Source organism: Apis laboriosa, unplaced genomic scaffold (genome assembly GCF_014066325.1).
Source record: "Apis laboriosa isolate Shangri-la unplaced genomic scaffold, ASM1406632v1 scaffold47_cov149, whole genome shotgun sequence".
Classification (NCBI taxonomy): domain Eukaryota; kingdom Metazoa; phylum Arthropoda; class Insecta; order Hymenoptera; family Apidae; genus Apis; species Apis laboriosa.
Genome location: NW_025223437.1, coordinates 8,638 through 25,212, shown reverse-complemented (window position 1 = coordinate 25,212; position 16,575 = coordinate 8,638). Strand labels below are relative to the sequence as shown.

The 16,575-nt window shown below is 34.6% G+C and overlaps 1 protein-coding gene across 1 annotated transcript in view; it reads left to right on the top strand.

The window, feature by feature from the left end:
- The window catches only part of LOC122716709 (glutamate receptor ionotropic, NMDA 2B-like), a 107,917-nt gene extending 91,714 nt beyond the window's left edge, over positions 1-16,203 (top strand). Inside the window, exon 7 of the mRNA XM_043940049.1 lies at positions 15,967-16,203. Within this exon, the coding sequence (XP_043795984.1) occupies positions 15,967-16,203 (237 nt within the window). The remainder of the gene's footprint in view (positions 1-15,966) is intronic.
- Positions 16,204-16,575: the final 372 nt, after the last annotated feature.

Sequence of the window (16,575 nt, the reverse complement as noted above, 5' to 3'; positions counted from 1 at the left end):
ATTCTTCTTCAAACCCTTGCGATGCGAAATTATTATTTTATAAAAATTAACTTGAAACTTCTCGTTTATTTTTCTTTTTTTTTTTTTTCATATTAAATACTCGATCGATTCTCTTTTATCTCCAAATTTTCTCTCGCTTTCGTACCTTCTCTCACTTCTTCGGATCACTTTTCGAATTTTTATCTTTTTTTTATCTAATTTTAATTTCGATTACACGAAATATTTTTAATATTTCGAACTTATTTTAATTTCAATATTCATACGTAACGATCGCACAAATTTCCAAAAAATTGTTCCGTGGAATTTTTTTTAAAGAGAAATACTCCTTTTTATAGAGAAACTCGAACAGATTTCACATTTCTCGTTCACAGTTCTTAATTCTTCAAACTCTTGCGATTATTAAAAAATTATTATTATAAAAATTACTTCTCATTTTTTCGTATTAAATATTCAATCAATTCTCTTTCATCTCCAAATTTTCTCTCTTCTCCTCTTTCGCAACCTTCTCTCACTTCTCCACACTCCAAAACCACTACCGCTACACATATATACCACATATATTCCACTGTCGAAACCGCGAAAACAATTACGGGAAACGTATAACACGTAAAACACGAGAGAGAGAGAGAGAGAGAGAGAGAGAGAGGGGGCGCGCGTATCGGAGCGACACGTTTCGAAACGTTGGAAAACGATATGGTTGGATACACGTGGATATCGACAGGCTGGTTGGGTAAACAGTGATGGGACCGAGCCAGGAAATCCCATTTCGAATTTAATTAGTCGCGTTCCAGGGTGAAACGGTATTGAAAATCCGGCGTTAATCACGCTAATCGAGCCAGGAATAAAATGTCGACTTTCCGTGCTCGCCACGTGGCCCGCTGATCGACGAACGATGAAATTGCGAGTCGAAAGTTTGCCGACGAATATTCGCGGTTTCAGACACACGGCGCAATGTTTGAAGGATTCATGGATCATCGAGGACGCGTAATGGATTGCTATCCGATTTTGAGAACGGATGAATCGATGTGTTTCTCAACTTTTTTCGTGTTACAAAAAAAAATAATTTTATTATTATTATATTAGCCTGACAATGGAGGAAAAATGCTAATGATAATCTCCATTTTTTTTTTCAATTTTGGCTTACTGCTGTTGATATTCGTTGAAGAAACGATCGATTACGCGTTCTGGTTTGTTTTAATTCTGACAGCTTGGACTTTGTCGCGGCTAAATGTTTGACGCGGTTTCCATCCATGTTACACGCTAGCTCGAACGTAGCTATCGATTAATTTCGCTTTCCACAACATCAATAACCTCTTTCTTTTAAAGAAATATTCGAAACAAGATTGTAACAGGATTGAGTCTCCGTTTTCCCTTCCAAGGAGCAAGCTTCTCGAGAAATATATATACAAGTTGTATATATATATATATATATATATATATACACTCGCGTTGTTGCATTAACTGCATTCTCGAAGCACTTAACCGCAGAAAGCACGCTCGTCCGCCATTTTGTCGATGGGCGAGGCGGTAAGAAATTCCTTAAGAAATTACGTTTTCCTCTTCTCTTCGTTCAATTTTATTCGTCGCATTTGTCAGCCAGCCAATAAATGATCGAGCCGCAAGGATCTTCTCTTCTCTTTAATTACTTTTTTATCGTCGAAAGAGTTTCAAATTCGACGCAATGCTCGATTTAATTTCTGCGAAGTTATATGCGCTTATATAGTTGTAGAGCACGCAATGATGGCTGACTCGAATTGGAACAACGCGGAAATAATTCGAATGGTTACGCACACACGTAACGAGGAACGACGAGGAAGCGGAAGTTCTCTCCTCTGACCTCGTTCCATCGATACGCTAAATTAATTCGAACGGAAGATTTCGATATTTCTTCCTCCTTCTTTCTTCCTTTCTTTCCTTTCGGTTATTACTTTTGATTAGATTGAGAAATTATGACGAAGAATGTTTTTGGTTATTTTTTTTTTTTGTGTATTTTTTTTTTTTTGGTAATTGAGAAATTATGACGAAGAAGATTTTTGGTTGTATTTTTTTTCGTAATTGAGAAATTATGACGAAGATTTTTATCTTTTTTTTTTTTTTTCGTGTTGATTGTTTGACGAGTATTGCGAAGAAAGAAGGAAAAGAAAAGGGAAGGAAAGAGTATCCTTCGGTTTATTAGCGAACTCATTGATGGAGCTTCTTTAAAAGGAAATATTCTTCCCTCTTCTCTTATTTTTTGTTTATTGTATACGGTTGCTGACGGAAGAGAGAGTTCAGCAAGCACGAGTATCCTCTTCTATAAATACAAATGTAAGATTTGGTAATTTTAAATTAAAAAAAGAAATATCGTAAAATTATTTTATTCAGAACGTATTAAAATTTCGAGCGCATGAAACTCTTCATTGGGATCACTGATTTACCGTTTTGAAACTATTCGCGGTTCAATTTTAACCATTTTCCATAATACCATCATCTCATATATTTTTATCGATAATATCGTTTTTCGAATGATATGGAATCTGCAATCGAGTCCCTCGTCATTCGATATTTTCCCCTGAATGGGAAAGCTTAGCCGAAACGGTCTCAACGAAATCGAGTTTTAATTTTCTAACCCTATCTACTTTCATTTTCGAGATTTCACCGTCGACCAGAACACGAATCGCAATTTCATGTTCGAGAATTCATTGGCAGGTTCGTTTAACGAACGTGTATAAATTAATTAATTCCAGTCGCGTACATTCGTAACCGAAAAGTAATTATTTTGTTTTTGGTGCAATGGAATAGCAAGGAAAAATGTACGAAATATAATGGAAATAACCAACTATCGTGAAGAATAATATCGATAGATGAATTGGAAATACCATCGATAGTAAACAGAAATATTTAAATTTAATTTTGTTAATCGTCTACAAATTTTTATTCTTATTGGTACAGCAATAATTATTGTTGTATATCAATTAATTCTACAGTATTATGTGTTCATACAATAAAACCAAGAAAACCAATCCCTAATATGGCATAAATTATCCCTAAATTTCCAAATTCGATTCAATAAAAATTGATAAAAATTAAGATACGATTAAATAAATCTTGTTACACGTAGATTGATGATACAAATGTCAACAAGTTTATACAGTAGTTTATACAACGGTACAGGAAGACAATCGTTGAAATCGAGTTGAAATCTAATTAAGATAACGATGGAGAGCCTCCACGAACTTCTAGTTTCCGTTGAGAAGACAAAGCAAGACAAACAATTGTCGATAGGAAATGAAATATTAATTGGCGTCGCGACTACCTTAAGGAGTTGCAGAGCATCAAGAGGAAACGAATATTGTCTGCGACAACTTTTCAACGATCTTTCGCTAATTAAAACGGCAAACAACATTTCCCATTTAAAATGTACAATCCTATTTACCACGTATTTATAGAAAAAATTCGATATTTATTTGAAGTAACTAATTAAAAAAAATTTAATTCAAACTTAATTTTATCGAAAGTTTCGATCCACGCGTCACGAACGTTCCGTGCGAAATGACCTGTCGAGCTCCGATTTGCTCTTATATACTCGCCGCAACCGAGTTCACGAAGTCGAACGGAAACGCCCGAACTTCACCGATTTCGCGAAAAATGATATTTCTACCGCAAGCGACCAATCCGTATACCACGTAAAAGCAAAATACGTACAGAAATACGAAATGCACGCGCGCATTTGCACGATTCTCGAATTCTACGCGATTCTCAAATTCTAAACGAACATTAATTAGCTCGCGTGAGGGCAATCAGCGTTTCGATAAATACATCGATCGGAAAATCCGTAAATTCCGAAACGTAATCGCGCGAGATACAACTTCTTCCAATTCTCGCCCGTTAATCCGACAGTGGCCGAAATCGAACGAACGAATCACTAATCCAGCGCTGGATCGGCCGCATGATTAATCATTGAAAACGGATCGACCCGACATTCTCGAGTGGTTGCCACCTCGATACAGGAGAGTGTACGCGTTATCGCGTACAATCATCGACCATCCATATACCGCGTGTGACGACGCGCGATGCACGCAGTAGTAGTATCACGACCGGAGCGTAATTCGAAACGCGTGGGTGACGGCTAATTAAGGGAATTTCTCGCATTGCGTAACCGGCGGCCGGATATTACCCCACCTGACAGGTCAGATTTCGATTCTCCGCGGCGTGATTCATCATCGAATTCGAGGGTGAATTTGAAGGGGGACCCCGTCTCGATCGATTTAGCGCCCGCGTGCTTCGAGCGTTTCGCCATTAACTCCGATGATTGGGGGCTTGATGGAACGCGACTCGGAATGCGATTGATGATTTTGTAGCGCGCTGATAATCTTCGTATCCCGATATTTCGATATTTAAGCGAGTAAATTGTATATTCCAATTGTCCTCGAATAATTAAAAAAAGAAAAAGAAGCGAAAAAAAAAATTCGACTCGATTCAACGATTCTTGTATACGAGCTGTAATTTCGTAAGACGTTTATTTTTGCTTCGATCGCGGACGAGAGAAATCGAAAGTTTCGCGGAAATTAGGGGATGTTGCGGTTTGGTCAATTCGTCGGTTTGGATTTTGGCGAAAGAAATCGAGGATTATTGGTTATGAAATATTCGAGATTCGAAAAAACGTGCTAATGTTTCGTAATGTTTTGAACAAAAAATTATTGATCATCTGGTTGATGAACTGCAATCGCTGCTAGTATATTTGGAAGATTTATTAGGCCAATGATTTATGAATCAATCAATCAATGCAATATTTTCGTGGATTTCATTTGACAATTGTATTTCTGATTCCGTCTCTGTGACGATACTTTTATTAGCAATTGTTTAATAATTTTTGGCTTGAATTATTTTTTATATTTTTTGATAAAATTTTTGGAAAATTGTCCAAGATTAATTAGACTCGATGAATTATATAAAATAGAATTTTGGAAAGTAATTTAACGACAAACAATCCTAAGATTTGTTGAATTTGTGAAGTTTATTGCTTCAAGTTTGAAGACTTCATCCATGGATTATTCGATGTCATCGAACTTCCCTCTGTTTTCGCCAGAGTATCTTCTTAGAGAAGTTAGCTTCTTCGACTTGAAGAGCTTCCTCCTCGAGTGTTACCCCCAATGCTGGGATAAAATAAACTATTTAAGCTTATCGTTTAGATCGAAAGATGTTACTTAATTAGACTGCTTAAAGTGAATATATAAGTAGATATTGCTTCTAAAAGAATATTGAATATTTTGAAATAAAATATAAATAATTATAAAAATGGAATCGCTTTCATATATGAAATATATGAAGAATATGAAAGATAAAAAAGAACACGGAATACGTAAACCTATGCCAAAAATAATACAAGCCATTGATAAAAAAAAAACTTGTCTCATGATTAAAACATGAGATCATAAATTTAAAATTATTAGATTCCACACGGTTGAATCATCGCTTAAAGTTCTCTCGTGTTGGCAATTGAAATCATTTCAAAGTTTCTTTTGAAAAAGTTCCAGGAGACTGCGACTACCATTTCCTTAAACTAAACTACCTCGATTGCAATAACGAATCAAATAAAGAATCGATGAAATAGTTACCCAAATAGAAATTGCGCGTAAACGATTAAGACGACATTAAAATTCGTAATTTCGATTTTAATAAAAGATAATTCCAAGTATCCAAGATATTCGAAAATAAAAAACTATAATTATTCCAACGTGTATCGTCTAATACAGATAGTTCAAGTTAATAAGCGAAGACGAGTCAAAACTTCAAGTTTTCTTTCACGTTTTAAAATTAAAAAAAAAAATGAAAAAAATATAATTCATCGATTTATTTTTTTCTCTCTCTTCGCACATTTGAAACATTCTATCAGAAATTTCACAAAATAATTTATCCACGTTCGATTCGAACGAAGATAATTCGTTCAAAAAGAGAAACATCAAACGCTTCGTGTAACTCGCAGCCATTGTGATAATCGAGTCAGCCGAGCGGCTCTATGCAAACATCAAGTTTGTAAAATTACCGCTGTAGTCACATCGTCGAATACATATTTAGAAGGATAGTTGCACCAATCCTGGATAGAAGTTGCGACGTTTGGCCACGTTCCAACGTGTGCCAATGATGTCTCCTGTAATCGTTACAGGAATAACTATTCGAGTACATTGCCACTAATCTGCAAAACGCGAATCTTCTAGAACGCCATGAATCCAGCTTCCAGGCGATGTTTTTACGATCCTGAATCGACTTTTACGGTCTTGTTTCTCGGTCAATGTTCTTGTTACGCGAATTCGTGACATTTTCGATAATTTTGGATGTTGCAAGAGAAATCGTGTTATTTCTGGCGAATTTGTGAAATTTTGGATATTTGGGTGTCGTAAAAGAAACCGTGAAATTTTGGATATTTGGAAATTATATAATATTGCGAAAAAAATCGTGTTATTTTTAGGAAATTTTCGATATTTGGATGTTGCAAGAGAAATCGTGTTATTTCTGGCGAATTTGTGAAATTTTGGATATTTGGGTGTCGTAAAAGAAATCGTGAAATTTTGGATATTTGGATATTGCGAAAGAAACAATCGTATTATTTTTAGGAAATTTGTGAAATTTTCGATATTTGGATGTTGCAAGAGAAATCGAATTATTTCTGGCGAATTTGTGAAATTTTTGATATTTGAGTGTCGTAAAAGAAACCGTGAAATTTTGGATATTTGGATATTGCGAAAGAAACGATCGTGTTATTTTTAGGAAATTTGTGAAATTTTCGATATTTGGATGTTGCAAGAGAAATCGTGTTATTTCTGACGAATTTGTGAAATTTTGGATATTTGAGTGTCGTAAAAGAAACCGTGAAATTTTGGATATTTGGATATTTGGATATTTAGATATTGCGAAAGAAACAATCGTGTTATTTTTAGGAAATTTGTGAAATTTTCGATATTTGGATGTTGCAAGAGAAATCGAATTATTTCTGGCGAATTTGTGAAATTTTTGATATTTGGATATCGTAAAAGAAACCGTGAAAATTTGGATATTTGGAAATTATATAATATTGCGAAAGAAACCGTTTTATTTTTAGGAAATTTTCAATATTTGGATGTTGCAAGAGAAATCGTGTTACTTCTGGCGAATTTGCGAAATTTTGGATATTTGAGTGTCGTAAAAAAAACCGTGAAATTTTGGATATTTGGATATTGCGAAAGAAACAATCGTATTATTTTTAGGAAATTTGTGAAATTTTCGATATTTGGATGTTGCAAGAGAAATCGAATTATTTCTGGCGAATTTGTGAAATTCTGGATATTTGGGTGTCGTAAAAGAAACCGTGAAATTTTGGATATTTAGATATTGCGAAAGAAACAATCGTGTTATTTTTAGGAAATTTGTGAAATTTTCGATATTTGGATGTTGCAAGAGAAATCGAATTATTTCTGGCGAATTTGTGAAATTTTGGATATTTGAGTGTCGTAAAAGAAATCGTGAAATTTTGGATATTTGGATATTGCGAAAGAAACAATCGTGTTATTTTTAGGAAATTTGTGAAATTTTCGATATTTGGATGTTGCAAGAGAAATCGTGTTATTTCTGACGAATTTGTGAAATTTTGGATATTTGAGTGTCGTAAAGGAAACCGTGAAATTTTGGATATTTAGATATTGCGAAAGAAAAAATCGTGTTATTTTTAGGAAATTTGTGAAATTTTCGATATTTGGATGTTGCAAGAGAAATCGAATTATTTTTGGCGAATTTGTGAAATTTTGGATATTTGGATATCGTAAAAGAAACCGTGAAATTTTGGATATTTGGATATTTGGATATTTGGATATTTGGATATTGCGAAAGAAACAATCGTGTTATTTTTAGGAAATTTGTGAAATTTTCGATATTTGGATGTTGCAAGAGAAATCGAATTATTTCTGGCGAATTTGTGAAATTTTGGATATTTGGATATCGTAAAAGAAACCGTGAAATTTTGGATATTTAGAAATTATATAATATTGCGAAAGAAACCGTGTTATTTTTAGGAAATTTTCAATATTTGGATGTTGCAAAAGAAATCGAGTTATTTCTGGCGAAATAACATTGTGAAATTTTGTATATTTGGATATTGCAAGAGAAATCGTTATTTCTGGAGAATTTATGAAATTTTGGATATTTGGGTGTCGTAAAAGAAACTGTGAAATTTTGGATATTTCGATATTGCAAAAGATATAATGAGTTAATTTAATTTTCGATTAATAATGATTAATAACTTTATTATGAATTTTTGTTAAAATTGAGTTAAAACCGATCTGTATTTCGCGATAATAAATTTTTAATCCACGATTGTTTTCTTTATTGAAAATATCGTACTTCACAGACGTAACAGATGGTAAAATCGATCGTATTAAATTTAATTTACAGTTTAATCAATGTAATTACTTTATATCCAATTTAATTTATTTCGCCAACGAAATAAACGATAATGATTTAATCCCGAACGATATCTAAACAAAATATTTAAATAATTATCGAATACAAAACAAGAGACGACACAACAAACTTTTCTAAATTTCCTCTTCATTCCCTCTTTCCCTTTTTTCTTCTTTCATCGCCTTATACACCGTTCACAATCTCATCACAGTTTAATTAACCATTTTTATTAAAAATTTCTTTAATAATTAAATATAAAATAAAGATCTGTTCGAAGAATCGAAACGAGATGTGATTAACCGAGATTGGATTATCCCACTTATCCCATTCGATCCAGTGTACTCCTACTTACAAGCGGTTTCATTGGATTAACACAGCCCATTAACGCGATGTCGCGTCGTTATCGGCCGCATCCAACGCATCGAGCCTCAATCGAGCCCCTGGAACACGTCTAAATACCGGCACAGAGATGGATGCACAAGTTTCTTACCGAAACTCGATACGAACCAGATGTTACGAAGTCCAGAGTAATAAACTATCTAACGAGCCACAATGTATAACTAACCTAACTGTATATATGACTGCTAATGGAACGTGATTAACGCTGGCTTTCTAACAAGATCATACACGAGAACAAGTTCTATGCAACTTCTGTTCTCCCGCAGCCTATCTCTGAAAGAGTACACCTTTCGTTAAAATTATCGTAAAACTTCATTAGCGATAACGATATCCTACCGATCTCGAAAATCGCGTACACCTTGATCGCGAACACCTTGATTACGAATTTTTCTTCTTAATTTTCTTTTTTCGATAATTAATTTCCACCCGTTATCTATTATCATTAATTAAGAAAAATTTTTCTTTCGCGAGATAAAATAATTAACTCGGTTTAAATTAATAGATTATAAATGAACTTTAATGACCAGATATGTGTCTTGTTATTTTTGTGAATATATTACATATTTATTAATTAATGTGGTTTTGAAAAGTTGTACAAATTCTGAAAAAAATTTATCATTATTAAAACTTTTATTAAAACTTTATATATAATAATTGGAATATATTATATTATTATTATAATATATATAATATAATATTATATATATTATAATATTATATATTATTATAATATTATTATATATATTTATTATTATAATATATATATTATATTATTATAATATTATAATATATTATTATATTATATTATATAATATATATTATTATAATATATTATTATAATATATATATTATAATAATATTATTATAATATATATATTATTATTAAAACTTTATATATAATAATTGGAAGAATAAAGGGATCAACAACGAGAACCATCCGTCTCTCGAATTCTCAAAAAAAAAATCTGCCTCTCTCTTCCTCCCTCTTGAAAACTTGCGAAGGAAAGATCGAGCGCATCTACGAATGAATTCCTTTCTTCTCGAGCGCGGAAATTAAAACTTTGCCTCGCAAAAGAGTTTAAACGGACCAGTTCCTCGTTCGAATTTTTTTCGTTTATCCAAAGTTCATTAAGAGAAAAGATCGGCTGGAAGACGTCCGGTCGCTACACGATACCCTTGGCCACCGTTCGTTTACCACGATATCCGCCCTTAATGGAGGTTGAAAATTGATCGAGGCCATTACTCGCCACGTTCAATCCCACGGGGATCACTCGCTACTTCTGATAATCGAATCGGAACGGCTATGTATTTATACGTGCAACGCGATTCTCTAACGATGTTTTCACGCTAATGAGAATCGTGATTAAGCGACATATCATTAATATTTTTTCTTCCATCGGTTGTAGTTTCGATAAACTTCGATCTCCGCAACATGATCACGAGAAAATTTCACGAGGTGAAAAAGAAAAAGTGTTCAACGTGTCGTAAATTAATGAATCTTCCTTAACTTTTTTTCGTAGATTTAGAAAAAGGAAAGTTTGAATAAAGTTTGGGTGAAAAGTCAATTTGCTTCAATCAAATATTTTACGTTTGTAATGCGAATGTATATTAATCTTGTTTATTAATTATTATTTTATATTAAGATTAAATTATTTAATCTTAAAACTCGATTAAACTGAGTTTAAAAATTCACAATGATTTCTCGTAAACGATCGTTGGAAACATCGTCCCTTGAATTTCTTCTTTATTTCGATACGATTTTCGGAGATATCCTCGTGTAAATCTCTCATTTGCGCCTCGTTTCGCTCGAAGCAAACGCAAGAGATTCCTGGAAAAACACAGTATTTATTTCCAAGAAAAAAATTAATTGACAAGTAGAAAGTTTGCATCGTGTCGAGCGTTAGTTCGAATCCTCGTATCTCGATCGGTAAGAAACAAAAATAGATCGAATGTTGTACAGTTTCCTCTGTTTCACCGTGTTTCGATGACACAATCACTTTCGTCAAATCCGTTGGCAATAATTTGTTGTTGCGAAAAAATAAAATGACAAATACACTTCCTGGAAAAACACTTCAACTATTCGTTTTCCAAGAAAAGAACTAAGATCATTTAAACGCTACTTCGAATCATCCTTGCATCTCTCGATTGATGAGACGAAAACTTCGAATTCTCGTATCTCGATCGGTAAGAAACAAAAATAGATCGAATGGTGTACAGTTTCCTCTGTTTTACGATCAAATCCGTTGGCAATAATCTGTTGTTGCGATAAAATCGAAAAAATAAAATGACAAATACACTTCCTGCAAAACCTATTCATTTTCGAAGAAAAAAAGATCATCGATTAAACTACTTCGAGTCATCCTTGTATCTTTCGATTGATGAGACGAAAACTTCGAATTCTCGTATCTCGATCGGTAAGGAATAAAAATAGATCGAATGGTGTACTCTTTTTACGACCGGTCAAATCCGTTGGCAATAATCTGTTGTTGCGATAAAATAGAAAAAATAAAATGACAAATACACTTCCTGCAAAACCTATTCATTTTCGAAGAAAAAAAGATCATCGATTAAACGCTACTTCGAGTCATCCTTGTATCTCTCGATTGATGAGACGAAAACTTCGAATTCTCGTATCTCGATCGGTAAGGAATAAAAATAGATCGAATGGTGTACTCTTTTTACGAGCGGTCAAATCCGTTGGCAATAATCTATGCGATAAAATAGAAAAAATAAAATGACAAATACACTTCCTGCAAAACCTATTCATTTTCGAAGAAAAAAAGGTCATCGATTAAACGCTACTTCGAGTCATTCTTGTATCTCTCGATTGATGAGACGAAAACTTCGAATTCTCGATCGGTAAGAAACAAAAATAGATCGAATGGTGTACAGTTTCCTCTGTTTTACGATCAAATCCGTTGGCAATAATCTATGCGATAAAATAGAAAAAATAAAATGACAAATACGCTTCCTGCAAAAACTCCAACTACTCGTTTTCCAAGAAAAGAAGGCCATCGATTAAACTTCGAATTCTACTTCGAATTCTACTTCGAATTCTACTTCGAATTCTACTTCGAATCATTCTTGCAATCTCTCGATTGACGAGACGAAAAAATTTTACTTTCTTCTCGCGTTTCTCCAACTCTTGAAAACTTTCCTCCAATTTCGCTCTTCGCCGACTTTCGACAGATCCACTGGCATTGTAAAGACTGCATATAGAACAATTATAAACACGATTATCCTCGCTAGCAAGGAGAATCTGTTCGGCGCTATGATGAGGGTGGAACGATACTCGACGGTTAATCATCGGGCAACGACAACACGTACGACTGTGCAACACCACGCCTTTGTCCCTTCGTTCCGCCTCTTCGTATAACATTACTCGCTATATATCCCTCCTCCTTTCCCGTATACAACATTATCCCCCATTAATCCCCACGTCTGAAAATCTGACAACACTGCAACCACATATCTCTGATCTCAATCTTTCCAGAGATTAATCGCTCGACGAGAGAAAAAAGCGGGACGAAACTCGATTCGATGTGAATTTTTCTTTGTGAGAAAAAAAAAAAAAATTCAAGATTCTCGATGACGACGAGCGCCACGTGCTTCCACGTGTTTTCGATCGAGGAAAACTCGATGGTGCGTTCCTTCGTTCCACACGTCTGGAAGTTGAAAAATTCGCAGCGCGCGTGTATATGCGGCGTGAATGAATTTCCATCGCGACACGTTCGACCTGTACACTACATATCTGTATCGGATTCCAATATTCGAATGTCGGCCAGGGAGAACACGCCCCCTCCCTCTCTCACCCCTCCCCTCTTCCTATTACATATTCGCAACGCGGATCGGCTCTCGCGATCCTCTCTTTTTCGCAATTTCGCCACCACGTTTCGTTTTTTTTTTTTTCAACCTTCGTTCCAAAATTCCATCCGGCTATCCTTCCCCCTCCCCGGAATACACCACGCGTTTTCTCGCGGGCTGATCCCTTTAAAGAGGATAGGAAAGTTGGATAGGAGAGAGGAGGGGGGGTTCTCGTTAAATAAATTCCAGTGAAATTCGGAGAGGAGAGGAGAGAGAGAGACGTTTCTGTCGTTTCAGGGTTATTATTAACTCGCGATTGGACTTGTTTTTACTTGTTGAGAAAGAGGTGAATTCGTCGATGAATAATTTTTGTATATATAATTTGTGGGCGTATATTTTGTATATTTGTTGGGCGTAATTTTTGTATATAATTTGGGGGCGTTTTTTGGAGGGAGGGGGGTAAAAGGATTGAAAAGGATTTTTAAATTATTTCGATTTCTATCTAGAAGCGTGGGGTGTCTTTTCACGAGTATTGTTTCGTCACGTTTAAAATATTCATCTTTATGGCGGGAATACGGTTGAAAGTTTAACCTGTTCTCGAACGCTTTCAGGCGTTATTCCCGACAGTTGGCGGCCTCGTGTTTCTACATTTTCAATCGACGAAAAAAGACAATGTGTATCAAACATGGAAGAAAATTGAAGAAAATCGTACGTACTGCGTTATTCTTGCAATTGTGACAAAATTATAAAAACAAATTCGTTAAAGTTTTTGATAGTCACGATTCATCATTGTCGTAAAAATCGAAGAAAAATTCGATCAAACCATATATAAGATCTTCCTTCGTTATTTATATGATTTTTTGAAATTGAGAATTAATTTTTCACATCGTTACAACACTCGTTTCGATCGTCTGAAATATGTGAAATATCCTACTTAACGAATGATAAAATAATAATCAATTTTCAAATAAATAAAGTCATCTTTGTAACTAGATCATATTTATAACGTATCTCGAAAAAAAAAAATTCGAGCAACGGATTAAATAATAATTACAAAATATTGGTGTTATTTTAATTAAAATTCTAAGATGAGCTCACGATTAAAATTGATTAAAAGATGAAAATAACGCGTGAATGAAATGTAATTTTCTAATTAAACGACTATGAGGGATTCAAATCCTCGTGAACGCCATTAATAGAGGCGCTATCCTTGTTTTCGCACAGCTTGAATACTGTGGATGGAACGTGTCTGCGAATGAATAACATTCTTCGACAATGTTGCATCGTTCCAGGTAATTAACGCGACGCGTTGATATCACGTTCGAGAATTTGTGCTATGCGCGAATACTTACGATATACCTCTAATTACATCGATCGAACAATTACTATTAGACACATATTATTAGATACGTGAATTAATCCGACGCCAGTTTCATCGAAAACTGATATTATCGTATATATAATTATGAGTCACGGTTATATTAAATTAATCTAGATTCAAAATGGCCACGAGTCATGATTGTTATTCAATTAACGTGGATTCAAAATGGCTATCAACAACACTTGAATGGATAATTTATAAATACAAATAGATTTTTGATCGAAAAAATTTACGTGAAAAGACAGAAGGGAGGATAGCAAGGAAATATTCGAAATGTCGTAACGAAGAGATGAATTTTGTGAATATATTTTTTTATTTTTTTATTTTTTTCGTTTCATGCTGAATTTCACACGGGGAACACACTTTCTATTTTTAATTATTCGCGTTTCACTATGCGACTCATCGCCACGATCTCGGTTTTTTTCTTTTTTTTTTCTCTCTCTCTCTTTTTTGCTGCGAGAAAAGGAACAAATTAAAAACGATTCTTTCGCTGACGACTCTCGGTAAATATCACGGTGTCCTTTGATCGCGGTTTAAATCTAGTTTCCATAACTCTCGTTTCCTTGCGAAAAAAAATCTAATCTGACGAAAAGAAATTTTTAACGAAGGTATTCCTGTTTTTCTCTTTTTCTTAATTACTCGTATTACAGCTCTGACTTACTTATAATAACAATATAAATATTTCCTATTTTTGTATGTTATAATAGTATAAATAAAGAACATCTGGTTTATATATATATATTAGATCGTATCACATAAAGTTACCAATTTTAGAATAAATGAGAATCAACTGCGACTCTCGTAAACTTACTACTTAACCTAAATTCTGCTTGGTATATTTGTCCTCTTATACCTCCTTTGTGTGTAATAACTTCTTTTTTGCTGTTGGTTTAACTGTTTTTTGAGAAGCGAACGAATTTAGAATTATTATTCCTGTACGAGTTTAAACCACAGCCGAAGCATATCGAGATATTAGCTTAGCTTTGAAAAATTCAAATCTGGAAATGAGAATCCACGATGAAGAAAGATAAATTGAAAGCCAAAGTGGAGGCAGAGTTAGACNATATTAGCTTAGCTTTGAAAAATTCAAATCTGGAAATGAGAATCCACGATGAAGAAAGGTAAATTGAAAGCCAAAGTGGAGGCAGAATTAGACGTGTCTCCAATGACAGTTCTCAGACATTTGGAAGGAATGGGTAAAGTGAAAAAATTGGAAAAAGGGGTGCCAACCGACAGAGGATCAAAAGCGTGCTTATCGCACGAAGCTCGAAACGGTGGAAGCCCATTTTTGAATAGAATCGTAACCCGTGACGAGAGACGGATACCGTAGGATAATCGTACGCGATCTGGACGATGGTTGGACGCCAATGAAAATCCCTAACGAACGTCGAAACCGTCATTAAGGCCGAGAAAAGTTAGGGTGACCGTAGGCTGGTCTGTAAAGGGAATAATTCGTTGTTCTTTTCCGAAACGAGGAGATACCATAACAGAGGCATCCTACTGCCAAGAAATTGATCAAGAAACAAACCGCGGACCTGCTCCTCTGCGTAACAACGCTCTAGAAAAATTAGTCGAATCTTACTCACCGGATATCTTACCGACCGATCATCGCTCGCTTTCGCCATTCACAGTTTTTGAAAAATAAAATCGAAGCAGTATTCGAAGAATTTCTTCGCGCTAAAACCTAAAAGTTTTACAAAAATGGAACGTGTTAATTGAAATCTCGTTTCGGGAAAGGAGATTAAAATGGCTCGTATTTTGATCGAATAAAAATTAGTTGTATATATATATATATTGGTATAATAAATTAGATGAGTGAAACGACATTAACGACTTGGCAAAGAAGGAGACCGAAGCGTGAGAGATACGAGAAATATCCCGTTTTATTTTATTCACTCATCTTCACTTTTATTATTATCGAAGAGTAACGAAAACGAAATCCTTTAATTTATCGATCTTTGCGGCAACAGATCGGCGTGTGGAAATCGTGGGAGAAGGAGGGGTTGGACATCAAGGACATCGTCTGGCCAGGGAACACTCACACGCCGCCTCAAGGTGTCCCGGAAAAGTTTTATCTGAAAATAACGTTCTTGGAGGAGCCGCCCTACATCAATCTCGCGCCCCCGGATCCAGTGAGTGGAAAATGTCTGATGGATCGTGGCGTTCATTGCCGCGTGGCCAAGGATTCCGACATGGATTCCGAGTAAGTCCAACTAAATCCCAGCCTCTTCTTCGTCGAGCTCCATTTTTATAAAATAATTAACCCGCGTTTATATTTAATTTTTCTCACTTTCACATAAAAATCGAACGAACAAAAAAATATCTAATTCATCTAAATATTTTCCAATAATCTCTCCTATATAATTTTCATATCTATTATATTTCCCCATAAAATAATGAAGAAAAAGATTTAGTAACCTTTAATTAATTATAATTCATTGTTCTTATAGCTCGATGGTTAAATATGTATCTGCTTTCCGATTAACGTGTTCACCTTGAAAAAAAGAAAAGTAAAAACAAGAAGTCTTAGTTACCACTAATTATGACAACGGTGTCCAAAGAGAGGATCAGACTGCGTT